Source organism: Oryzias latipes, chromosome 16, assembly GCF_002234675.1.
Source record: "Oryzias latipes chromosome 16, ASM223467v1".
NCBI lineage: Eukaryota > Metazoa > Chordata > Actinopteri > Beloniformes > Adrianichthyidae > Oryzias > Oryzias latipes.
Window position 1 is genome coordinate 25159606 of NC_019874.2, and position 27798 is coordinate 25187403.

The window sequence follows — 27798 nt, forward strand, 5'->3', positions numbered from 1 at the left end:
AACTATGTCCTAGAAAACAACACAGGTTAGATTTGAGCTAAAAACGTCATAATCAGAATTAAAGACCACTGAGAAAAGTAGATCATAGGATGATTGGAGTGGGACTTTAAATAAATTAAGGGGGTCAGATTTTAGTGTGAGGTTTATAATTTGTTAGATTTTAAAGCAGAACAATTTGAGGGGTTTTAGTTTTTCAATTTGCTCTTAGATATTCTGTAAAAACAAACAAGTGTTGAAGATCAGAAAGTAGAAACCATTATTTTGAATCAACCCTCTTTAGTCTGCACTTTGAAAGTTCTGTGAGTTGGGGATCCAAACATGTCTTTGGCCCGGGTCCTCAGTGAGCTGCATCCATGCCTGCTCCTTCCTCCCATGAGGCTTGGTCGTGCAAAGTATTTAGCAGCCTTAACTTGACAGAGTTGGCCCCATGCCCGGGTGACTCCACAATGAAAACACCGCTCAGTTCCCAGAATAGAAATCCCACTTCAACTCAGGACGTGAACGAAACTCAAACACACACACACACACACACACACACACACACAAAATGTAGCAGCAGCGGTGAACTTTATCAGCCGCAACCTGCTGCGTCAGTGCGTCACTTTAAACCGAAAACGCGTTCGGGGTCGGTTCCTCCCCCGCTGCCGCCGTCCTCCTTCCTCCTCCACGTGATTTGCGCTCAGCCTCACCTGTTGACGCCGAACTGTCATTCCTGCCGGGAATCCGTTTGTTCGCCAAAGCAGAGAAGTTCCGCTGCCGGCCGAGCGGCAGGAATCTCCAGAACAGGAGGAAGAGCGCAGCTCCGAAAGTGAAACAGTGTGGTCACAGTTCGCTCCAATGCTGCTTTCTGCCTGACAGTTATGAGCTCCGGGACGCATCTTGTGTTGAGCTCCAGCACCTTTGTTTAAGGTAAGAGATATTTATTACTTCCCTTTTATTTCAAACTTTTACGCACAGCTTTTTACAGAGTAAACCTCTCATTGAAGGACTTCTTCACCCCAGCTTCCCGAATTAATTCATCTAAACTCTTTCCCTTAATTTATTTCTTGGATTATGAAGCAGACACGTTTGGACTCAGAGCTGCGTGATGATTCAGTGAGTCTGGTCATGTTTTATCTCTGAAATTCAGTTCTTCCCTCTCTGAGGGGAAAATCCGTTGTGTTCAACCTAATAGAACCTAAATTTCCATATTTGTTTACAAGACCTTGAGATATCTGGTTCTTTATCCTCCCATCAGCTCTCAGTGAGTAAACAGAGTGGGTGGGAGAGCAGGATCATGAGGACAGATCTGCTGTCTGAGGACTTGTGCCTTCAGCTCTTTCAGTTCTCACATCGACACACACAGACACACACACACAGACACACACACACACTCTACATTTTAGTGTCCACTGTACAAATCTGTCTGAGCCCTGCATTGCAGGCCATCATTAATGGATCACTCCGTCTTGCAATGCAATTCCCACAGATCCACTAACTCCAAAGGAATTTCTGTGATGCATGAAGTTACAACATGAAGAATTTAACAAGAACCCTGACTGATTCTGCACTTTAAATCTTGGGGCTGTATTTATACCTATGGTTTCAAACTTTGCACCAACAGTGTAAAGTGTATGTACGTCCAGTTTCAGTGAGTTTCTTTGTTTTGCTGTGAAAGTTACTGTAAGGCAGTAGTGTAAACCTTGAATCACAAATTCATCATCACTTACTGTGGTCTCATTTTTTCCATTTTAGTCAGAACAAACTAATAATATAAGAAAAAAAAGTACAAATCAAACAGATGTGTTGTTTATTTTACAAGGTTACTGATAATAGTTTCTTAGAATTTGCATTAGTCAACATTGAATATGTTCGGTTTGTGTTTGTCTATTCAGAGAATCCACATGAACAATGTCCATATTTATAGTTTTAAGTTGAGAACAAAATGCTCCCAATGATTGACAAAGTTCAACATTTTTGTTGTTGTTGTTGTTGCACTGTTTGTGGAGCACTGATATCTTACCTTTTTTGTAATGTTTGCTTAATATTGTAATGTTAATTAAGCAACTTTCCAGGGGGAGAAAAGGTTAGTTTCCAAACTAAAATTGCAGCAATAGAAGCTTGTGGGGATATGCATGTTTTTTTTTTTTTTAACTGCTCAAACTGGTGCTTTCAGAGTTAGTAAATGCTCACTAACCAGTTTTTCTCTCTTTACTCTGCCAATTCTCTACAAATGTCAGTTTAAAGCAGTGAGATGTTTGGGCAAATATACATCAGAGGTGATGAATCTCTTGTGCAACTCATTTACAGCTTGCTAATTTTTCATCAACACTAAATGTCTGGATTAAATGTCCTTCTTTTCTGGTAAAAGTATGAGCAGTGCTTGCTTTCTTATTTTTTTTTATTGTAAAAAGCTAAAAAACTGTGTCATCCAGACAGCTGAGGCTTGCCCTGTTTTTGCATTTGGACGGCACAGTTTGCAGTCGTACATCAGTCAAGTTTTAGGCTGAATTGATCACTTTTCAGCATACTGTTAGAGTATCAGGTGGGTCATAAAAAGGTCTCCTGTCTCTCAGCTGCTTTCCATCCACACAAACTTGTAATGCGATGACAGATTCCTGGACTTTTACGGCTTCCCAGCAGGAGTCACATGTGGCAGGTCCACAGGTCAGCACAGGACAGACCCCTGTGGTTCATCTTTTTAACGCTCGCGGGTGGTTTCATCTCTGATGGAAGACAAACTTATGCTTCCAAACATCAAAGAATGTCATTAAATGCAAGGAAAGATTGGAAATATTTTAATGTTGTTTCAACCTCCCAAACCTTACAAATAAATTTTATCTGCAGATTTTTTTTTGCCTTTGATTAGTCGTAATAATGCAAATCCAAGCAAAAAAAAAAAGGGGGAAAAAATAAAATGATTGCTTGAAATCATTGGGGGGAAAAGAAAAGGGAAATTGTGGTCTTAGCTCTGTAACTAAAACAAATGTTTTGAATGAGAAGAATTGATCAGTTTGAATTGGAGATGCATATAATGTGTGACCATAAAAAAAAAAAGAATAGGGTGACAAGTCTTTATAGTTCTTGAGTCTTTATAGTTATAGTTTATAGTTGGGGTTTTATGGTTTTTCCACAGGAAGTTCACTGAGTGCGACTGAAGATGCATCTTTTGTGAGATGTTGACCGTTCTGCATAATTGTTTTGGAAATTTAGTGCATTTACTTTAAAAATAAATGCTATAAATTCAGTCACACTCTCATGTTTTGGTCATTTATGCAAAAATCCACATCCTGTTTGCTGCAGTGTCATTTTATTAAATACATTTAGACAGGAATTTAGTGAAAATTATGGAAATTTCTGTTTTTAAAGCACATTTTATTCCCAATCTGTGCAAAAGTGGAAGTTAAAACATGAGAGCAACTGCATGACTTCTGCCAGTGTTTACATTTAAAGTTCACAGTGACCAAGAGATTATTTTCATGAAATCTGGGTCAACGTGCTCCCAAAAAGTTGGTTTTTATCAAACAGATTAAGCAATTTGATCCAATGGACTTGTATAGTCGGATATTTTTCATATTTCTTTTATGTTCGTTTATTTTTACCTTTTTATAATCTAATTAGGGTAGCTGAATGACTTCTTTAGGCCTTTAGATGACATTTTTATTGGAAGCTGCCTCCTCTCTTTAGCAAACAGTTCTGCTCCCATGTTCCAATGGTTACATGTTTTCCTGTATTTCTCCTGCACTGAAAGCTCGGTGACGGGCTCTAATCAGGATTTACAGCCCCGCCAGCGTTGGAGCTCTTTTGTCCTGAACGTATCTGGTGGAACATAGCTGCAGTCAGGGTTGACATTATGGTTTTTGTGTACAGAATGCCTCGCCAGTGTCACTGAGGGGTCCGTATGGGGACAAGGTCATTCCACATTGTTTTTTTTTAAAATGTTTTTCCTTCCATTATGGAGCCACAGTGTAAGGTGCTGAAAGCTGTTTTGATTGTAATTTGGTGATCAATTTTTTGGACATAGACGTTCAGAAAACAAAACAGAAACATAAGATGATGTTAATGTTTTGCTTAAAAATTTGCAAGAATGATACATTTTTATACCACTTTCTTTGCAAGAAACTTTTTTTTTTTTTTAAATTTGTTTGTAGATTTTACAAAGGAAGATAAAACCAGCCGTTACAAAATAATCTGCCTTTTTTTTAAATGAGTTTATCCCTTGATTGATATTGAGGCTTATTCTGTTGGAGACTTTTGCTTTCATGGTTGTCTTTGATGTCACCCTTCCGTGTCAAAGATTGATTGAGGAATATTCAAGAAAGTTCTGGTTAAGAGATAATCTCAGTTTGAGGCTGGACCAAAGGCCATCTGCCTCTGTCATACATCAATAACCAAGCTGCTGACAGCAGAGATGGAAAAATGTGCAGAGAAATAAAAAAAAAGACCCCAAAAGCTGTTACTCAGACTCTACAAGCCTCAAACGTTACACTTTATTGGTTCATTTGAAGTTTAAAATATATTTATTTCTTAAAAAATCACACTAAAATTGAGACAGAGTAGATACGTTATGTTTGTCAACTGTCAAATTAGGATCTTAATAGTTGCTTCAATGTATTTCTAACAGTCAAAGGCAAAAAAGTGTCTGCAGAAGTCCAGCTGTAAAAACCCTAAATGTCTCTGCTAAATGAAATACAGCATAAATGCTAATTTAAGTTGATGAAATCATCTTTTTAATTTCACTTTAATATTTGCACAGCTATGTTACATCAGCTGTGCAGCGCTGTTCAAATTTCAAACCCACACAAAACCTCTCTAAGTGAAAAACAACATGAGGTACAAACAGATGTTCAAGAGAAAATCCAATTGACCTGATTTAGACACTTTTTTTGCTGAGTGTTGACAGATCTGTTTGTATGGATTAGTTTGATTCAAATACAATCTAAGATGTTTTAAGCTCCAGTGGAAGAAAGATAAATGATAAAGTTTTGCTGATGTTTGTCTCTGGTGGGAGGAAAGAACTTTAGTGGCATTCTTTTCTTATCTGCTTGACTCCCTCACACTACAGAGATGTTTCTCCCGCTAGTTAGTGTTGATTAGCTTTGAAATTAGCTCCAGGAGGCTGCCTTATGTCTCTGTTTATGAGTATAGCAATGTGTTGCCCTAACGTTTGTTTTAGTGACACATGCACACAAAGTAGGGCAGTGGATCCTAAACTGTGCTCTTGCATGCTCACCCTTCTTATCTTATTCTCCAGAGGCACTCTCCTCCCTGCAATCAAGCCCAATTATTTTGGGCACAAAACTTCTTTGTTTTTTGTTTTTTTTAATGTAGCTTTAGGGTAAACTTTGCTGTTTTCTTCTGCAGCTGCTCATTTTCAATGTTGGTTCTATCTCCTCTTCTGCTGGCCTCCTCCTTCTTGCATCATTGATGTGTCCCATCAGTGCGGACCAAAGGCAGCTTGTTAACACGACAGCGTGGACTTTACTCCGGAATGTCTCTATGGGCTCTGTCATTGATACAGTATCTCACTGGACTTTAGCTGGAAGTGGAACTCTCACCCACACGTTTAGATGATGACATAACTTAAGGCAAAGCCTTGTCCGTCTTGTTTGTGAAACTACTTTGCATCTTCCTCAAAGACTAACAGGAATTCTGCTTAAAGTCCTATTCTGATTATCTCTGATCCATTTTAAAAGTGTTTCCAGTGGTCTAGGATTATCATTATGCCATTTTTACCAAGAAAAAAAAAAACTTGTATCATTTTATAGGACAGAGTTTCTGCAGAGTGGCAGCAGTTCATTATAGTTGAGTTGTGGGTGGGACTGTTAGTGCAGAGCAACCCCACTCCTGTTCCCCTTCCAGTTGCTGATAGTTCTGTTTACACTCTCTCCCACTAGCCAACAGCCCTCACACCCCCCAACGTAACATTACAGGTGCAACAAAAATGGGGAGCAATATTGGAGCAATCCAGCCGTACAGTTTTGAGCCAGATGCCAGCTCGGACGAGAAAAATGGAGACTGGCATGTCGTCTACAAGTGGATGCATCAGAATGGAGCGGAGCCGGGAGCTTGCAGCCTGCCCAGCGTATTTTCATAGTCACAAATACGATCTTTTTCAAACTACGTGTTTTCGTCTGCTCCTGTTTTAAAAAAATGACTAAAGGAATACTTAGAAATGCAATTTTAAGCTAAATTTTCTTTATATTTGTCCTATCAAATGCCAAAAAGGAATTCAAAGAAATTCCTAAATAATTAACAAATCAATATGGGTAAAAAATAAGAACTGTTCTGTCTTATTATGTTTAGAAACATAATTATAATATTTATTTATACCTTATCACAAAGATACCAAATGAACCATCAAATAAATTACATGGCTTTTAAAAAGCAAATACAGTTGTATTAACAGGGGCTTTAAAATTCTGCACACAAAAAATTATCGTAAACCAAGTTGAAATGTGAGGAAGCCCTTTGTTTCTCATAATTAAAAAAAATAAAAGTCAGTACCAGAAATGCTTTTTCATTTAGTAGAAAATGAAAAAGCATTTTGGAGGATTGATTTTTTTTTTTTTTTTTTTACAATGATTTTTTTAATTTTTTTTTTATTTTAAGTCAATTGATGCAGCTGCATTGTGAAAGTGAAAAAGCATTTATGTTAATCCATTTTAATTGTCAAATTAGATATTTATAGTTTGGCGGATTCAATTTTCTTTTTCTTTTTGAATCAAAGAACGCAGCTTCATTGTGAAAATGAAAAAAGCATTTTTGGTATTGACTTTTTTTTTTAATTGAGAGAGCCAAATGCTTCCATAGAAATGTGCGCTCGCTAAACAGAAATGTCTGTGTTTCTAAAAAAAAAAAGAAATATGTGTTAAACAATGGTCCAATTTGTGTACATTTTAAAACCAACGAAGAACCCTGTATGAAGCCCCCCCCACCCCAAGGTTTTTCACAGTGTAATTGGAAAACTTTTACTGCAAACATTTTGTAAATTGGACACAGCATGATTCATCTGAACAGACAGGAAAACATAATTGTGCAATGATGTGTTCACTTTTAGTCACCACTTAGTATGTTATTAATATTTCTGATAGAATGCAAATAGCTAAAGGCATTTTCATATATACAGTCTATTTGCTATATTTTATTATATTATACTGTAATCAATGACCTCAGAGGCTCAGAGCCATAAATCTGAAGGAACTCCAGTTTATCAATGACAACATGCACTGGCATGTTTAAATGTTTTTGTTTTAACCGTCACGCAGCAGTAACATACAGCAACAATGTTTTAATATTATATTTTTGAGATTGATTTGTCTCCCTAAGAAAAAAACATTTTTCTTGTTTCAGGAGCTCTTCAAACTCATTAACATTTCCACATTGTTTTCATTTCTTGCTGATGTCTCCTCATCTGTTTCCTGATTGGCTGACCAGAGCATTTCTAGTCATGTTTGCATCCCATGTGGAACCAAGCGCTGCACACTTTCATGAATTTAAAACTATTTGGACTTTACTCTTTCTTTTTCAGATTTTGACAAACGCTTCCTGGTTCTAATGGTTTCTTAGGAGAAATGTGTGTGTTTGTTTTTGAATACTTTTCTTTGGTTCTTTGGTTTAGGACCATTTCCAGCAACAAACTTTGTAATGACAGGTATTGGGAAACTCGATAGAACTTCTGGTTCAATTTAATGTTATGGCATGGATAGATTAGGGTAAGCTTAGCTCATTAAATTATGATGTTTACATTAGCCTTTGTGGGTTTGGATTTTAGGAATTAGCTGGAAAGTAAATAACAGGATGGCCGTCTAACGGTTTGTCCTTTGTGTGTTTGCTTGTATATGTTTTTTTTTTATTCCACAAGTTTTTTCTTTCTTCTCTTTTCTAAAACAATACAGTTGGGGGTAGACACAGTCACAAAAGATTAAGAATTATTAATACATAATAACAATCTTTATAAACTGTATTAATATCATACTTTGTATAATTTTCATACATTTGACTAATGTCTTTAAAATAAATTGAAATAAAACTATCATTAAAAAATGTGGTTTGAATTAGATCTTTGAAAATATGGACTAAATATCCAGAGTGTCGCTTTATGAAATGATAACTGTGTGCATAGTCATGACATACCATTTTACAACAAGGTCAGATATGCAATATGGTAAATGGTTTATACTTTTATAGCGCTTTACTGCCTTCTTAGAAGACCCAAAATGCTTTACAATCACAGTCCCATTTACCAACATTCATTTACACAGAAATGGCGGCTCCGCTGGTGTATACTGGCGCCAACTTGTAACCACTGGGAGCAATGTGAGGTTCAGTGTATTGGGCACATTTTACCCAATCAGGATTTGTCTTTATGTTCTTCTATGCGTCTTCTGTCTGTCCATTCTTCCTCATCTCTCCCTGTTGTTTTTATTCTCTGCACGCCACAGTGCCAGTTGTTGCTCAGAAGCCTTCAGTCGTGTCTCATCTGTATATTTATCTGTGGACTTCCACTCAACCCTCATCGGTCCCTTATAAGGAGTGGACCTCTGAAGGAGGGCTCTGAGGGTGTGGTTGGATCTGCTGGGAAAAGGTTCCAACACTAAGAGTCAAAAGTATTTTCCCATAAATTGGCTTTTGGTCTTTTTGTGCTCGTATATGTTTCTGTTGGCGTGCATGTTTTTTTGTGAAGTGAAACCACAGAGATAAGGCGATACAACAACAGAGACTGGAGACTTTAGAATAAAAATGTGGTGATACAAAGCAGTTTAGCTGTACTTTGATGTAGAGCTTGATAAACACTCAACATAATGATATTTGTACTTTGAAAGTTATTGGATGTGACAAAGCAAAACTCAGATCATCCAGACTTCAAAGTTTAGCCTGTCATCTTTCATACATTGTCTTACTGTTTGTGTACATCAAAGCCTTTTAACAGAAAAGAGACGTATGTCTTTCTAGACACCGGGACCCTGACACAACCACAGACCACATCTTAAATTCCCCAGTCTTTTTTGCTTTTGCTTCCTCTTTTTAAATGATGTTTTTTTTTTCTTGAAACCTTAGAGGGGATTTCTGTGTTTTAAGTTCCTAAGCTGTAAAACTAAACTGTGATATCCCCATGGTAAACTGCCACCTGATCTCTCACACCCTTTCAGCCAACGGGGGGGATTAGGTTACAACAATGCTCCCTAAAGTTAACCAAACCCTCCGCCTAAAAACGCCCCCCTGTGTTTTAGTATTTAGAAATGCCCCAGCACAACATGGACAGCTCCAGGGTCCAGTGGCAGCAGGGTCCGCGGTCGGCGTGGATCAGCAGAGCGGCTGAAGGTCAAAGCCCCGCCTCCTCAGGGGCAGACTCAGACACGGAGAGCAGCGGCACAGAAAGAGAAAAGGTAAATGACAGACAAATGCTTTTTTCCGTCAGGTGTAATTCAGTTTATCCCTCGCCTTGCATTTGAGGATGCACTTTCCTTGCGATTCATCATCCCTGCTTTCAATGTTCTGTCTGTCGACGGCTTACATGTGGTGACAAACTCAACTCTTTTGCTTATTTCTGTCAGTCCTGCCTTAAGAAACTGGAGGGAAACTCACTGAGGGTCCTGGCATCGCCCACAAATCTCCAACGCCGCATCACGGAACTCGATCAACAAAGAGAAGAACTGAAGATTGAGGTAAGAACTTTAGAAAAGTCACATAAATTGTGGAAAACGTTAACAAATTTGAACTGTTTTATTATTTAAAAAATCAGTATAACAGTTAATTAGTTAAAACCAAAATGATTGGTGATATAAGAAAAAGTTCTGAAGAAGTCAGTATTTTTTAAAACCTCACATTTCAAGCTCCAGTCCAGTCCAGGGTAAAGAGTGTGTACCTGGGAACCACTCCTGCTTGGATTGTTGTGTATGATTCAGCTCTATAACCTCGTTTTTTCCCTTGCAGCTGCAGCTGGAGATCGCTCTGCTGCAGGGTGAGCTGCAGACTGAGAAGGAGCAGCTGCACAGACACATGCAGAAGCTGGAGACTCTAAAAACGGTGGCCAGACAACAAGACAGGAGAAAACACTCAGGCAGACTCAAGGTAAAAGACACCTTTGTTGTAGACAATGTGTCTTAATGTAGAGGTCACAAACAACAGAAAAACAAAGCTTGAGGTGTCCTAAACCAAGTGGACACATAAAGGGTCAGTTAAGACCAACACAGCATGATGTCAATGATAAATCAGCTTTTAGGCAATTATTGTTTGTTGCTTAACGCACTGATGCACAGCTCTATGAGCCTAAAGTTTGGGCTTGTGTTTTAACTCCAACAGTTTTAGGCCTCCATATTCATGTGCTTTGGTATTTTTTGGGGGGTTGAGTGGATAACTTTAGTGTCGCCTCACTCTTTCTGTTAATGCAGGAGCGAGAGAGTTTGGAGGAGGAGAGGAGCAGGGTGAAAGAGCTAAGGAGGAGGTGCGAGGAGAAAGAGAAGCTGATTCCCACTCTGCCGGAGAGTCAGAGGGAACAGCTAACAGTGCAGCTACAGCAGGTGGGCAACTGCAACAAAACATTGAACTATGACCAGAATGATATCATGACTTTAAGGCTCATGCTTTCTAACAATTACAATGTATGAGATTAGTGGCAGTTCCAAAAAGCGATGCCGGTTTACAGTAATCTGGATGTGTCGATGAAGATTCTCATTCATCCAAGTGACGTCTTGAAGTTGAGTAACGGCATTCAGCTGCGCTGAATTTATGTCCTGCAGGAGGCTTACTTATGTTGTTGTAGCAATATCTAAAACATTATCAGTAATGCTTGGATGCTTCAGATTTGGCTAACAAACTAATGTGTGCATAAACTGTTTTTTTCACTAGAATAGCTTCTTTAAATGATACTACTTTTGTCCATCACAAAAGAAAGGAGAAGGTTTAGTTATAATCTGCCATTCACATGCACTCTTGTGTGACCTCACCCAGCTAACTGAAGTGCAACACATCAGATAAGAACACAGAGGTTATATTAGCTCGCACTGACAGATAGTAAATAATTAGGTCAGGATTCTTCTTGTGCACGTTAGTTCAATAAATGCAAGTTCATAGTATTTCTTCATTTAACAGCAAGTGAAAATTCTGAATACATTTCCTATAAGGGAAAAAAAAACCTAAATGGGGCGGCCGTGGTGTAGCGGTAGGGCGGTCGACCCATGATCGTAAGATCATGGGTCATAAGGTTAGATTCCCGCTTTGCACGCCTATGAGTTGAAGTGTCCTGGGGCAAGACACTGAACCCTACCTTGCCTCTGGTGGGAGGTTGGCGCCAGTGTTCGGCATCAGTGTGTGAATGTGTGTGTGACTGGGTCTGTGACTGTAAAGCGCTTTGGGCCTTGTAGGTAGAAAAGCGCTTTATAAGTATACGCCATTTACCAGAAAGAATGCAAACAGGAGGTTGTAGTTTTTGAGCGTGAAACCAACAGTAAGAGATCCAGTGTCCATGGACTATATTTAACAAAACGTACAAAAACTTTATTGATATGCCACTTTTGTCGGAGGTTAGTTTTGATCAGACTTCTTTGTCTAAGGTTTAAATATCTTTTTTAAAAAGTTGATAAACTGTTAGTACAGTAATTCTGTTGGATTTCTGATGATAATCTGTTGTTATACAAAGGCTGTATTTTGGGCAGTGATGTATCACAGCATCAGAGTTTGCTTAAACAGTCCTGCTCCTGCCTCGCACCTGAAAGCACCACTATTTGTCAATGCATTTCCTTGTACCTTAACATAGCAGTTCTTTTTAAATCCAAGTTTAAAACTTGGGTTTGAATATCCCGGACAAGCCCCCAATGTATCCCAATGCTTTTGTTTTGTACTATATTTAATGATGTCAAAGGATGGGTACTAGCTTTAGAGTTGCTGGGTTAGTAAATTTGACATTCCCACACTATAATTGCTAATAATAAAATTGAGTCAGTAAAAGAAATCTAAAAAAAGAATATGGCATGATTATTTAAGTTCCTAAAGTACTAAACGTTCTTGATTAGTAGGTCCCTGGTGACCCCCTCCCCCTTCTAAAATGTTGCATTTAACATTTTCTATAATCTTTTTATAGTCTTTTTGCTGATCCAGAGTGGAGACAGATTGGGAAAATCAAAGCTGGAACAAGAAAAACAAGCTGAGAATTGAGCATAGTTAAAGAAGCATAGCCAATGATGCTCAAAGTGCGGATATTCGCTGCAGCTGTGGTTACAATGGAGGTATTTCTACTTTGATCTTGTTAACAGGGAATAAGCTCATTCACAGGATCTTGTCAGGCAGTTCAGTAACTGATGCAACAAATTAACAGGATATCGTATTAAAGTGTCAAATTATTACTCACATTTAGACATTTATATGTGAACAGAATTTCATAAGATATATTTTTATTATCTTTATGTATGACTGCACCTTCATGGCTGCCTTCCAAATGAAGAAATTGCTTCTACTTTCATGTTGTCTCAAAACAGTGAGTGTTAGGGTGTGTTGACTCTGCTGCTGTTTGTTTCACACAATGTGTGGGTTTGTTCAGTACCTGTTGGACCTGCTGTGTCAAGGATTCTTGAGTTTTACACACACCCATGCAGAGCTCAGGATGTGTAGTCTTCTTGTGAATGTGACAAGAAAGAATTGCTTCAATGACAGGTTTGTCGCAGTCGTGCTCTGCTGAAACATGTCAGAATTGTTTGGTAACTGCTTTTAGAAACAGGTTTGGGACAAGTTCCTTAAAAAATTAAAAAAAAAATAAAAAGCAGACTGAAAGGAATATGGGGCACATCTTGTGGGACAGTAAAAATGTGGTCTTTCATATGATTTAAAAAATGTTTCTGACTTTACCAAAACATGCCACAAGTAACATCAAAGATTTTAATACATGCAAAAAATATGTCTTGCATTTTAAAAATAATAAAAAAAATCATATGCATTTTTGAATTAAGTTTGTATTTGTGAAGAGAATGACATTTTCTAAACTTTGTACAAATGCTGAATGATGGCTGTCACAAACTGACATTTTAAAAGGTTTAACTACAGTGATGACATCATTTTATCTTCTGGTTAGTTTCTTTATAAAACAATGTTTTAATTTGCAATATAGATAAAATTAATGAAAACGAGAAACAAACTTTTACTTTGAAACTCATTTTTGACCCATCCAGCTTGCCATTTTAAAACTTGAGTTTTTGTAATTGTGAGTTCAAGTGATATTTTATTCAAGTAATAATTTGTTTTTGCCTTATTAATTAGCAATTTATGCCATTAAGCCTAATGTGTGATTTTAATAAATCAATGACAGATCAAGACTTTCCTTTTTAACTCAGGAGAAGGAGCAGATGGAGGCGGCAATTCGGGCTTTTGAAGACTGGGAGTTTCGTGTTCTGGAGCAGGAGAGCGGCATTGACGAGGAGGAGTGCGAGGACGGAGATAGAGAGAAGGACTTGTCATGTCAGCAGCATGCGGTCAACGCTGCTCAGGTAAACAGCCTCACAGGGAACTTTCAAGAGAATTTTACAGCTGCTCCCTGATGTGCAGCACGAGTTTACAGCTTATCAGCTTGTCATGTGCTGCGCGTCCATGTTTACCCTCAAAGAAATTCCTCCTCTGGGAGCTCTGATGACGTCAGTAGTGACTGAGTCTACACTGAAATCCAATATTCTTCTGTTTTTCCCCCCACAATGTTCCCTTTTTTTATCCGTATTTAAAGGCAATTGTTGCAAGACTGATGATTTCAAACATAAACCAGGTTCTTATTCATTTTCTGACCAATCAGTTTTCTTTTTGCATTGCTTGTGCAGTTTGAAATTAATCTAATTCCTTCTTTTTCCTTAAAGATCTGATCATTTTTTTGATGTATTGCAAAAGTGTTCCCAGTGCTTTTTTAAATATTAATTTGTTTTTAGCCAAAATCCAAAAACCTGTAGTTTTCTAGGACATGCTTTTTGCAGAGCGGCAGTTGTTCAACAGAAATTCGGCTCTGAGTTGTGGGTCGTACTGTCAGTGCACAGAAACCCTGTCCTCTCCCTGATCTGGAGAGCTCTCTGTTTATGCATTCTCTTGCTAGTTCAACAGCCCCCCCACACCTTCATTCTAACATTACCAGTGCAACAAAAATGACGTGCAGTATCTGAGCCATTTTGAGGCAGCTTGGCCAAAAAAACAAAGACGTACATGAATGTAGTCGTCTATAAGTGGATGCATCATAATTGAGCTGAACAGGGAGCTTGTGGCCCGCCCAGCGTAACAAGGACACTTTTTTTTTTAAATGCCATGTTTTTCGTCTGATCCTGATTCACAACCATTTGAATAAAGAAATACTCGGAAAGCTTAATTTTCTGAGCTTTATTTTCTTAATTAATGTCTTTCACAAACCAATTTCATTCATAAACATGCCACAAGAACATGTTAAAAACACAGTTTTCATAAGAGAGGGTCTTAAATACTGTTCCATTACTGTATAAGATCATACCAACTATAAGACAGAAAAAGATTTACATAATATCCTCTACAGTTAATGGTTGTAATTTCAAATAAGACTCTCCCGTCCTTCCTGACATAAGCAGTGATAATTTTGAAAAAGCTTTATAGCACATATTGTCAGACCACTGTTGCAGGAAACAGCTATACAGAACTTTGGCACTAAAGTCCATCAAAACCAATAGTTCTGCTTAGAGGTTAATAGGAGAAAAGAAACTGGGAAACACATTCAAAGAGAAACAGATGCTGATGGGAACTATTTCCCTATATTGTTAGTGGTTGCACATAAGGATCAGACCACCATACAGTAGTGATACTGAAGCCTGGTACATCAGAGGAGGGATGACAAAGGCAGCACAAACAATAAAGACTGTCCTGGAATGGAAATGACATCACCATAACCTCTGTCACCGAATGTTAATGAGGCCCCGTTAGCGAATGGGCTCAAAGCCCCACCCCTACTTAAAGGCTCAACACCGAAGTCTGAATTAAAACTGTGAACTGAAAGCAAAGAGGGAGAGAAATGAGAAAAATGGCCAAAAACAAAAATTGAAAGCACATTTCTTAATGTTTTTTTTTAATGTTGAATTTTTATTTCATTTTTTCATATTTGATGTAAGTTCACAATGTGCAATTTTCATTATTTTGTTTTTAACAATTTCTGTTTTCAAATTTACAATTTTTTTCATTCAGTTTTAGTTGGTTCTGATTTGACCCCATAACCACAGACCTTTAAAGTGTTGTTCCTCAGTTTGAATGAGTGTTGTATTTCCATACATTTATACCTTTTGACTTTCATTCAGTCATTTACTCAAACGTTGCAAAGAAATGTATCTAAAAGGAACCTGGGAAAAAAAAGTTATCAAATTTTAAATATTTAGAATGGAGTGTGCCAGGATCGTTCAACTTATATTTTCAATTTCAAAGTAAATTTTAGGCTGCCATGTGTTCATTACATGCAGTTAATGTTGTTGCATAAGCAAATAAACCAAGAATATTACTTTTTAAAAATATTTTCACTCCTCATCTCAATATTAAGGGTTGCAGTCTGTTGAAATTTGCTGAACTCCTCCAAAAAAAGATGCCCTCATGACTGTGAGAAACAAGACTCAGCTGTTGCTGCGTTGACCACGCAGGCTTCCAGTCAACAACAGATACTGGATAAATAATGTGCAATTGTTTTTTCAGTTGACTTGGGTGGGTAAGAGGAAGAGGAGGAGGAGGAGAAGGGGTAAAACAGGGCAGATAAAGGAGGGCATTGTCAGAGTCACCAGGCAAATCATCCTGTCTTTTCATGCCACTGACATCTTATATCGTTCTGTTTGTCACTGCTGCCCTCAGGTTCTGGTTTCAGGTTTGTTTCTGCTGTCATCAGTCTCTGCCCTTCACCTCTCGTTGACCCACAGAACAGATGTTTGGATTTTTTTATTTTTTTTTTGTGTGTGTGTGTTCTTGCTGGGAATATCTTACCTGGCATTGTGCATCATGCTCACCGTCACTTTTTCTGGGCTGTTTCCAGTGTTGAATCACAGCAAAATAAAAAGAAATCTCATGCCGGTCAGATGAGTCAGCAGCCGTACTTGGGCTTTTTTTCTGCAGAGAAGAAACCACATGGCTGTCCACACTGACGGAAATTCCTGTTTGAATTTTCAGGAGCGAGTCCAGCAGTTGGAGGAACAGCTGAGAGAGATGGAGAAGGAGAAGGAACGAGAGCTGAGCGCTCTGAGGAAGGAGAAGAGGGAGCTCGTCCACACAACTCAGATGGTAGGAGAAAATGGGTTTATTTATGGAGTTTCTAGAGTCTCTTCAGCTTTTTGGGAGGATCATGAAACAAACACTGCTTGTTTATTACATAAAAACGTCTGTATAATTCTGCTGATCCGTTTAAAGATGCAATGTAAATGACATGGCCTATGGGACTCAGATTTGTACAAACAAAGCTGCTTAGTTTAAATTATTTTTTAACTTTGAATTTTCTCTTAAAAGAATTCATATAAAAAGATATTTTTGTATTCATTGACTTTAGCTATATGAATATTGTCACTATAATAGCACTATAGAGCATGTTTAAAGCAAAATTTTGTTCAACACGACGACGATAATGATGACGATGGTGTTGTGTTTCTGTGCACGAGCGGTAATATTTACACCAATACAAACCTTGTTATGTAAGAAACAGTGAATTTGTGAACTAGGGTGACTTTAGGAGCAGCTACACATTTTTCAACGACAGAGTTGAACAGATCGAGTCAAAGCCCTCTTTCAAAGCAACCTCACTTGTGGCTAAAACATATGTGGATGATGAAAGAGCTCATTTCTGGTCTGTGTTTGTAACATTATTTTAGCAAATCCTTCAGCTTTTTGATTTTCTGTACTAGTTTAGTTTTCCATTATAAATAGATGGGTTTTCTTCTTGTCTCTTATACCATTTAAATGGGTAAAAGTTCCTCAGCTTGTAAGCATGAAGTCTAGATTAGACTTTTATAGCTGGAGCAAAAGTCAAATTTGCTGAAATAACGCCCAATTTCTTTATGCATACAAAAAACAAGTGAGAGGCTAAGATGAAGTCTGCTCTAAAATCATGTGAATTACAAAGTCAAAGTGTGCTCTTTTATCTTTTATTCAAAATGAGGAAAAAAACGTCTCAAATTTCTATTAGTTCAGTTGAAACAAAATAGATCCCTCACAGAATCCCAGTAGTTAGGCCTCAGTAGTAGGAAAGCAGCTGCTCGCTGCAGCGTCCAGATGGAAATGCACTCGGCCTGTTTTCCATTTTCCTGCTGAAGTGTCTCCGACCTCTAGTGTCCGTTTAACTAGACAGAGTTGTGAATCCCTTGCTGTGTGGTTCTTTACCCAGGTCTGGTTTGTCACTGGAGACTTTTCCAGCACTTCATGTTTCTAAGAACTCACTTTCATGGTCATTAGGAAGCTAAAACTGAAACGGTTTAAACTGCAACTCCACACGTCTCCCATTGAATTTGGCTTCATATCCCCATAAGTTTGTGAAGAAACAACGCAAATGTAGTTTTATCTATTCTGTTTGGTAAGAGCTCATTTTTTTGTACTTATTAAAAGATGCACACAGAAAGAAAGAATGTTAAAGAAGGTATCAGCAATTTATAGCAATGTATGAGATATGATTTTCACATTTTGTGATTTGACCACACCCTCTAAAGACCGACTGTCTGCCTCTGTGGTCCAGTTTGGGATAAATGCCAGCAGATGATGACTTAATGAGATAATTCTTTTTTTTTTTAATTCAGATTGCAACCAGATGGAAATAATCTTTCAAACATTAGTTCTGTATTAATTATTTGTTTTGTATAAATTGTTTCTGTTTTAATAAATACAGGATCTGTAGCCATCGTAGAGTTTATCAGACACAGTTCTGTTTCATGAAATCTCCAATAAATATTACTTAGAGGTTAGGAGCAAAGCACTCTGGGTCATGCAGATTGTTAATATTGTTAGCATTTGCTCTCCAAAGTACATCAGTCAGTAATTAAAGTGACTTTATCCCTTTGGAAGTGGTTTGTCTTTGATCAGAGTTATGACAGCACCAGTTAAAATGAGCTGGAGACAAGATCTGGAGGAGGAAAACACAAATCAGACGCAGAGAGGGGACGGAGCGAGCTGGAGGAAGAGAGGAGGGAGAAGACAGAGGGAGGAGAAAACAGGGGAGGGAGGGCTCTGTGGTGGTGCTTGTAGAAGGGAGCATGTGTTGGGATGCGTGAGAGGGGAAAACTGCAAGCTGGATGAAGTTTCACGTCTCTGCACAGAACGGTAGGCTAAAAACTAGACCAACAAATGCGTTTTCCCTCCAAAAGTTAGTATTGCATATTTAGTTTGTTGGTTGGTGAGAGAAAAGACGGAGAGAGGCTGGAAGAAGGGAGTGGCAGCGTTGAGGACGGGAGAAGAGATTGTTTAGAAAGCTGAAACGAGTAAATAGTACAAAATAAATGCAGTTGATGCGTATCCGTTTTAGTTTTTTAACAAGTTTTTCAACTTTCTTTGAGAGCAAGTAAACCTGATCTGCAACTATCGATGGCAAATAGTGTAATACTACATCACATTACAGTAAAATGATAAAAGTAGTTTAGTCAAATCCAGGGTATATTCTGAAACATTAACTAAGCTTCAAAGAGAAAAACGCAAGAGGACTGTTGTTTAAAAGCATTTTTGGAAAATCTGTCCAGAAGGCCAAACGCTGCACTGCATGTATTTTCTGCAAGTTTCCAGTGTTAGTGGAGCATGAAGGAAAGCTGGTTGGGACAACTTTCTTAACTTGATCTCCATTTGAAGTCCAACTTTGACTTTCAGTCGGATGTGGAATGTCACAGCCTTTTTTCAAATGAACTATTTGTCGCTTTCCCTTCAAGTTCCAGTGTTGGTTCCTTCTGCAATGTAATCATCTCAAGTTGAATTTCCAAATCTTTTCTGGTCCTGCAGGTTCTCAAAGAGAAGAAACCACTGAGTGATTGGTTGAACGTCCCAGACGTCACTCCCTGCATGATGTCACTCTCTCCTTCGACGGTTCACAAGCCTCCACAGGTGTGCAGCTGGTCGTCACGGATACCTCACTGAACTCGTTTAAAGTCTGTAGGTGATGGGTCAGCTTCCAGTTGGCCTCAGCAGTAAAACTAGCAGCTAAAAGATGTTGAAAACTGGGAAAAAAGTGATTTAATGGCATATGGGTGCATATTTTTTGTCAATTTGTTTTAAATATCAATGTAAAAATCAGCTAATTGTGGGCTCCAAATCACAGATGACACTCACTGGACTCTGTCTTTAAACCTACAGGACCATTACAAAGAAGCCAACAGTTTACCAAGGCGGCGAAGTTCCCATCGGAACAGACTGGCCGACAGGCCGCTGTCAGTGCAGGGTACGTTCCCATCGCTGCTCTGGTTCTAACTTCTATTGTGCTCTTTGATTACTCAAGCTGAGACTTTTGTTGTGCAGGACAATCAGCACGCTCTGTGGAGTCGTGTCCTCGTTTGTCTGTTTGCTCTGTTCCCTCCCTTAGTCAAATCAGAGGTGTGTCACCAGCGTTCCCAGCTTGTTAGAAAGCAGGATTTGCCTATACTGGCCCGATGAGTTAGAAAACCCTCGTAGTCTCCTGCTAAAACAAATGTGAATCTGTTTGGATGCACTCACACCCACTTATTTGGACATTTGTTGCGGGTTGTGACTGGTCTTGTCAGAGGTCTCCTTTTCCACTCACTTTCATTACCAATGAACGGTTTGATGTCATTAAAAAGTGTCGACTTCACTGAAAGGTTTGTGTCTTGCTCCTCTCAGCAGTGCTTCTGCATGTCCCTCCACCTGCAGGGTTGCTGAGGATGCCTCCTGACAGCCAGACCTCAGAGGCTCAGGCGTCCCCCCACGTCTCACACAGACTCACCAACGGCCACGCTAACGGCCACAAACCTGTGAGCGGCAACGGCGGCGGGCTGCTGACTCCATGCAACAGTGCAACCAGCTCTCGTGCTGCCAGGTCGGTTTAGTTTGATGAAAGTAGAGTATAAAGTAGCTCATAAATAATTCCTTTGATAAGGTGTGTTCAGCAATAATACTTGTACCTGTTTTGCATTGTTTAGTTTTTAAACATTTAAGCTTCTTGTATGTTGCCTATGAGATCCTGATACAGCACAAACCATGTTTTAGTTGGATTTAGCAACTTTTTTAAGGATAAGTTCATTTTTTACAGGTTTTTATTTTTAGGCATTGAACCACAATTTTATCTATTAGTCAAAAAGTGTTCATTCTGCCTGTTAGCAGGTTTATTTATATTAGAATGCAGATTCTGCAACCGAGACAAACCATAAACTTATTTATAGTCAGTTGTGTCCTAAGCTCATATTTAAGTGACAGTCTGCTGTAGTCTAGCATGGTTACACAAACAAAAATCAGAAATTCAATGCCAAATGATCTGTCTGGTAGGGATTTTTCTTTGTTGCAACCTAGTATTAGTGCAACTAAGATCAATAACTAATGATACCAACAGCAACAACAACCACTTGTGCTGTACAATTAACTGAATTTCTCGCCAAAGTTTGTTTTACAGCTGGATTAAAGTGAGAAACTGTTCAGTTTTCCTTCGACTTTCACTCTGGACTTGTTGAGTGCAGCGTACAGCAGGATTTGGAGTAAACAGGATGCTCAGCCGGTCATTAACAGTAAACAAACAGCAGAAGAAGATGGGTGTAGGCCAGTTGATTGTTTAGGATGATATTTCATTTCTCCGGTTTATTTATTTATACGTTTTTGCTCCATGATACATATTTATCCAATTCTACTCAGACTACTCCTTGCGCTGTAAAATGTGGAGGGGGTTACATCTCTTTCAGGGTAAAGTTCTCATTAAATGTCTTGAAATGCATCATTCAACAAAGGAAACATCTTATTTCTTTGTTCTTTATCTCCAATGTAGTCTCTAACATTTAGAAATTCTAACTTTTATGGCTTATTTATAGCTGAGTGAAAAAGCAAAAAGGATTATTGTCATGAATATTCTGATTGTAATGTTTGGTGTTCTCCTGTCAGTCCGTGTCTGGTGGATCTCATGGAGATTGAGAGGAAACTGAAGGAAGCCAAAGCGGAGAGGGAGCGGTTACTCAGGGACCGGGTGAGTCACCTGGCACGGGAAATACTCGCAACACCTCTAATCCTCCACAACGCATCTCGTTACAAACAACTGGCTGATCCCCAAAACACACACAAAAAAACCTAAGCATGTTGATGGGAATTTGTCAACATTGCAATCTTAAATAACAAACGGCATAATCTCAGGATTTTGTGGCTCTGAGGCCAAAGGAATTGTTTTTTTCTGTTAAAAACAAGTGTCTCATACTCTGCTTCAACTCATATGAACTCAGGAAGAGAGACGGCGTGCGATGTTGGAGGAGACACACCAAAGAAAACTTAACACTTCAATAGAGGAACCACCAGAACCAGTGGATCAACAAGAACCAGAATTGGTACCAAACCAATCACCAAAGGCCGTTTCATTTCCAAACTCATCTCCGGTAAGAATGAAATATCAAACATATTATTCTGCACATATAGTATAGCTTTTAACCTTCTCTGCTCCATTTTTCCCACTACGATCATCTTTTGAATTATTATAAAGGCGTTCCCAGCGGTCTTTTTTTGATTATGCCATTTTTAGCCAAGTAAAATAAAAGAAGGTTGTCTAGGACTTAGTTTCTGCAGAGCAGCAAACGTTTGTTAGAAATTTGTCTCCGAGTAGTGGGCGGGACTGTTGGTACGGAGCAACAACTTGATTTGATTTGATTTGATTTGATTTTGATTTATTGATTTATTTCAAGCATTGTAGTCAAAGCAATAAAAAAAAATTACACATATTTATCAAACTCATTACAGAAATGATGAAATGCATAGATTAAAAAGACAGAAAACAAAACAAAAATGTCACTTAAATCACATTTGCTTAATTAAATACAGTGATCATTAACTGAAGTATAAGTAGAGTTTGTTTTATTGCTTGAAAAGGAGTGGGAAGAAGCAAGCTTATATAATCCCACCCCTACTGAGTCCATTCATTTAATAGTTTTACAGTGTTTTAAATCCGGTTCTGATCAGATAGATTCTCTTCAAGTAACAAAATCCAGTGCCTAGAAATGATTGATGATCTTCAGAAAAGATTCATTCATGATTTCAGTAAACAGTAACGATACCGATATGTAATAATAATTGATTATCATTAGAACACATCCTCCTTCCCCTTTCGGCTTCGCCCATCAGGGGTCGCCACAGCGAACAAGTCGCATGGTAAATCTGGCAATGTTTTACGCCGGATGCCCTTCCTGACGCAACCTTCTCAAACCGGGCTTGGAACCGGCAGAGGTAGAGAAGGGAACAGGGAGCAGCCCGGAGTCGAACCCTGGTTTCACGGACGGAAGGCGCCGCAAACCAGCACGAGCTAAACTGGCTCCTATCATTAGAACACAAATAAAATCAATAGCTTATTGATTGTAATTTAAACATTTCAGTAATCATTATTGCACATTACAATGTAACACTCATTGGTTGTAATTAAAAGAGCTTTGATTATTTCACCACAATCAAGTTCACACACGTATTTGGAATTATTCAAGCACCTGTTGATCCTTGAATCCTCTTATCTTCATATCCTGAAATAAGAGTTACATTATACATTTTCTTGAATATTTGAATATTTGAACATTGTTTGAGCTCATTACTTAAACTGTTCCAAAGTTTAGTGCCACACACCGACACACACAAACTTTTCTTTGTGGTTCTTATCAATTTGATCTTGAAGTTCCTACATCCCCTCAGTCTGTAGCCTCCTTCATTTTCTAAGAACTGTTTTTGGATGTTGGATGGTAACAATTTCCAGCTGGCTCTGTATAAAAGTTGCGCAGTGTAAAAATCCACAGGGTCATACAGTTTTAAAAGTCTTGATTGATAAAATAGATTGTTCGTATGATCAAGATATCCGGCTTTATGTACAACTCTGACGGCTCGTTTTTGAAGTAGAAAGAGAGGATGTAGTGAGCTCTTGTAATTATTACCCCAAAGTTCTATACAGTAGGTGAAATATGGTAATATTAAAGAACAGTACAATAAATATCTACTGTTGTATCCTAATATATGTTTAGATTTATTTACGATTGAAATACTTTTTGAGACTTTAGTTTGTATGTGTCTGATGTGTGGCTTCCAACTTAGTTTGTCATCGATAAAAACCCCTAAGAATTTGATTTCTGTAACACTTTCAATTAAGACATTATTTATTACAATTGAGGGCTCTTTATTTGTGTTGTAGTTTCCAAAAAACATCACTTTGGTTTTATTTAGGTTCAAAGACAATTTGTTGTAATCCATCCATAGTTTTATATTATTTAACTCTGTGTTCACCACCTTTATAAGTTCCCTTTGATTGTCTGTAGAATAGAATATATTTGTGTCATCAGCAAATAATATGAGTTTCATAAGCTTTGAAACATTGAATATATCATTTATGTAAATATTGAATAGCAGCGGGCCCAGAATTGATCCTTGTGGGACACCACAACTTATCTCTTTGGTTTCTGATGTATATTCATCAATCTTGACAAATTGTTTTCTCCCCGTTAAGTAGCTTTTGACCCAGGTTAGCGCTAGTCCTCTTATCCCATACACTTCCAGTTTGTCAAGTAAGATGTCATGATTGAGAGTGTCAAATGCTTTTTTAAGTCAATGAAAACTCCAGCTGCATATTTCTTTTTGTCCAGAGCATTTGTGATTTCCTCCACAGCATCAATGATAGCCAATGAGGTTGATCTATTTTCTCTAAAACCATATGGGTTTTCATTTATAATGTTATATTTTTCAATAAATAAAGCTAATTTATCATTGAATATTTTTTCTAAAATTTTTGAGAATTGTGGAAGAAGAGAAACAGGTCTATAGTTTGTAAATTGGTGTTTGTCTCCACTCTTATAGATGGGAATCACTTTGGCTATTTTCATTTGGTTTGGGAATCTCCCAGTTTGTAATAAGTTACATATGTATGTTAGAGGCTTAGCTACACTATGAATGACTTTTTTCACCACCTTCATATCTATATCCTCACAATCTTTTGAGTTTTTACTCTTGAAATTATTCACAATTGATATCAGTTCATTTTCGTTCACATCAGAGAGAAAGATTGAGTGTGGGATCCTTTCGATGGGTGGGTTATTGTCTTTGCTAGTTTTGCATTTTGGAATTTCCGCTGCCAACTCTGGACCCACATTTACAAAGTAGTTATTGAGACCGTTTGCTGCTACATTCATGTCATAGCTTTGACCCTTCTCATCTGTAAAGTAATCTGGATAAGTTCGCTTTTTTGTCCCATTTTTAATGATGTTATTTAATATTTCCCAAACTCGCTTTACGCAGTATTTATTTTCATTCAGTAGATTATTGAAGTACACTTTTTTACTGTAACGTGTTATTTCAGTTAGTTTATTTTTATATGACTTATATCTTTGTTCACTTTCTCTTGTCCTCTGTCTTAAGAATTTTTTATACAGGTTATTTTTCTTTTTACAAGCATTTTGTAGACCGCTGGTTAACCAAGGGCATTTGGCAAATTTGTTCTTGAATTTATAAATTGGACAGTTCTTATTGTAAAGTGACCTAAATATTTCTAAAAAACATTTATAAGCAATATCGACATCTTTCTCTCTGTACACAGAGTTCCAGTTTTGTCTGGATAAGTCATTATTCAGAGCATTCATGGTTTTTTCATTTCTTAGCCTTTTGTAGACTGGTTCTTTTATAATTTTCTTTGTCTTCACATTGATGTCAAATAGTGCAAAAACTGGTAAATGATCAGTTATGTCACATATCATTAGTCCACTCATATGAGTGTATTCTATATTATTTGTAAAAATATTATCAATAAGAGTAGCACTTTGAGTAGTGATTCTGCTGGGTCTTGTTATGGTTGGATATAAACTCATAGCATACATTCTGCTGATAAAGTCGTCGGTTGCTTTATGTTTGCTGGGGTTTATCAGATCGATATTGAAGTCTCCACAGATGTATAATATTTTGATATTTAGAGAGGTAAACATCTTTTCCATCCAGTTATAATGACATTTTTCCCTGAATTGTTACATATTTCAATTGTAAGACATTCCAGTATTCCATCCACTGCGACAGACAATTTATCAATTACTGTAAACTTTGTATTTTTTTCCACATATATTGCGACTCCTCCAACTTCCCCTCAAATTGCTGAGAACTCAGAACAGGGAGCTCGTGGCCCACTTAGCATAATTTCTACAACACAAATACATTTTTCTTTTCGACTTTTTTTTGTCTGCTCCTGATTCACTCAGAAATTCAATTTTCAGCTCAATTTCTTAATTTATGTCCTCCGTTATTAAAAAAAATTCAACAAGAACTTGTTAAAAACACCATTCATCGAACTGGAAGTTTTATTTGTCGCTGTTTTTCTTTAAATATGATCATATTGTTACATTAACAAAGCAGTTGTTAAGTCTTTGATGCACAAGAGCCAGAATGTATTCCGTTAATTGAATGCATTCCCTTTTTAAAAAAATGTTTTTACATTAATTTAAATTGTTTTTCATGCATGAAATTAATTTCAAACATGCATTTTTGCAATAAAAACAGTTAAACTACACTAGAGTTGGTAATAACTTTACTACCAGAGTTTTAGTTGTAGAACCTAAAGCTGGTAGCTGAAGTTAAAGAGTTTGGACTTTAAATTCCCCAGCCCTGCTGCACAGTCGGCTTTTAGACTTTAGTTCTTAACTGCATCCTCTAAGTTCTGTTCTTCTTTTTTTTTCTGAAGATAGTTTTAAGATTCTGCCAGTTGCATAATGTCATGACTTTTATTTTTAACATCTGATCACAGAGAGCCCCTGTTGAGAACCAAAAACAAGTGCATCCATTATAAAGAGCCACTGAATGCGGTTTTCCATGGAAATTCTCCTGTTTTAACCCACAATCTAATTTCAGTTGTCTCCACAGCAGCGCAGCCTGCCCCTGTTTCTGTCTCCAAACTTTGACCTTCGGGCCCATGTGGAGTCCCTGGGTCATGGGGTCACCGGCTGCACGGACCTGCGGCTGACGCCTCGACGCTGCGCAGGCTTCCTCACCAAGAGAGGAGGGAGGGTGAAGACGTGGAAGAAGAGATGGTTCCTGTTTGACACGGACCACAGGCGACTAGCTTACTATACAGGTTAGACTGGCTGGGGAAGCTGCGCGCGCATGCTGACTTTGCACGTTTGTCTTTGTGTTGGCACCAAAAAGGAGTTTTTACATGACACACAATTGAAGCTCATCCAAAAGAAGGCATTGTTGCTGGATTACACAGAAAATCGCCCTTTGGATCACATTAATAAAGCTTAGAAAGTGAAAAGAGACAAAAACATGTTATGTTAACGTCAAATACTTCAGGCAGCCTCAGTAAGTTGTTGTGTTTCTTTTGCAGATTGTGATGAAAGGAAGCTGAAGGGAGTCATTTACTTCCAGGCAATAGAGGAGGTTTACTATGACCATCTACGAACAGCCACCTCTGTGAGTTTAGTCTCCACACTAACTGATTTTGACAAAATATTGAATGTTTTTATAAATATGCTGTGATATAAATATATACAATGTGGTGTTAAGATGTATAAAAATTACGGTTTTCCATAAAGGTAAAAAGGATTTTTCAAGCTTATTGGTCTTTATTGTAATTTTTAGGTTTTGATTGTCGTCTTTGGTATGCTTTTAGAGTACCTCTGTTTACCATCTTTAGATCAAGGAGATTGTGTTTGAAATCTGCTGATGAATGCTTCATCAGAATTCACCTTAACGTTAAAAATGGCGTCTCCCTTCAGTCTCCACGGCCGAGCCTGACGTTCTGTGTGAAGACGTATGACCGTCTGTTCTTCCTGGTTGCGTCCAATGCGGTGTCCATGCGGATCTGGATGGACGTCATTGTTACAGCAACAGACGAGCACAGCCGATATTGACCTTTTTCCATATAAAACTGTGAAACGAGGAGCGAAGCTGCTGTGAGTCATTCTTTCCCTCTCTGCTGGATAAGAGGCGGTCTGATTACAGATCTGCCTGTGGGACCCTAGGATCCTGGAGCACGGGTTCAGCAGACGTGCTGGAACAACAGAGGAAGCTGGTACTGACAGTGATGATGCTCATCATCTTTATACCAGAAGAAGGATCTTTTTTTTTTTTTTCTTAGCAGCTTTCAAACTGAACATTGGATACTCTCGTAGCTTTACCTCTCTCTGCTGGTCAAAGTTCGACATTACCAGACTGGTTTATTCAGCGAAACACTACAGGAGCAGCGGAAACAACCAGGAACCAGCACATTGACACTGTACTGTCAGAGTCTTTTGCTTTTTATTTCATTCTGGTTAAACTGTTTTATACTCTCAGGTTTTTACATGGAAACATAAACTTCCTGTGTCTGTTTCAAAAAACATTTTTGCATTATTTATTTTTTAAAAGTTTATATGGATTTGATTTGCGAGTAAATGATGTATTATGTTATTAATGCAATATTAAATATTCGTTTATAAAAAAAAGTAACTTGCTGTAGTGTTTATTGCTTGTCTGAAACTCTTAGTTTGTGCTAAACTCAAGTTTTTAATGGATAAATATGAAGTTTAGGGCGTCACAATAAGCAGCTCATTGCCTGTGTGGGCGTTGTAGCTCTTCTGTTCGCAGAAGACAGGTCGATGGCCTAAATCAGGGGTGTCAAACTCATTTTCACTGAGGGCCACATCAGCGAAGTGGTTGTCCTCAAAGGGCCCGATATCTTATACCTGTAACTAAATGTAATAAAAAATA

General features: G+C 38.0%; 1 protein-coding gene across 4 annotated transcripts; it reads left to right on the forward strand.

The window, feature by feature from the left end:
* Positions 1 to 575: 575 nt before the first annotated feature.
* On the forward strand, positions 576 to 27537 carry phldb3 (pleckstrin homology like domain family B member 3). Of its 4 annotated transcripts, none has more exons than XM_011485687.3 (15): positions 576 to 909; positions 9213 to 9368; positions 9537 to 9647; positions 9916 to 10053; positions 10374 to 10502; positions 13305 to 13457; positions 16111 to 16221; positions 18907 to 19008; positions 19258 to 19342; positions 19759 to 19954; positions 21004 to 21085; positions 21336 to 21485; positions 25960 to 26182; positions 26435 to 26520; positions 26826 to 27537. In XM_011485687.3, exons 2-15 carry the CDS (start codon positions 9222 to 9224, stop codon positions 26958 to 26960), a joined length of 1848 nt encoding a protein of 615 aa, XP_011483989.1. In that variant the 5' UTR covers positions 576 to 909; positions 9213 to 9221; the 3' UTR covers positions 26961 to 27537. The 4 variants fall into 4 exon arrangements, with proteins under 4 accessions (XP_011483989.1, XP_011483991.1, XP_011483992.1 ...); XM_011485689.3 differs by having other exon boundaries at positions 25972 to 26182; XM_011485690.3 differs by having other exon boundaries at positions 580 to 909; positions 19789 to 19954.
* Positions 27538 to 27798: the final 261 nt, after the last annotated feature.

Coding starts and splice junctions, on each gene's coding strand:
- phldb3 (XM_011485687.3), top strand. CDS start 9,222: ATGCCCCAGCACAACATGGACAGCTCCAGGGTCCAGTGGCAGCAGGGT. Junction 26,183..26,434: donor GCGACTAGCTTACTATACAG/GTTAGACTGGCT, acceptor TTTCTTTTGCAG/ATTGTGATGAAAGGAAGCTG. Junction 26,521..26,825: donor ATCTACGAACAGCCACCTCT/GTGAGTTTAGTC, acceptor GTCTCCCTTCAG/TCTCCACGGCCGAGCCTGAC.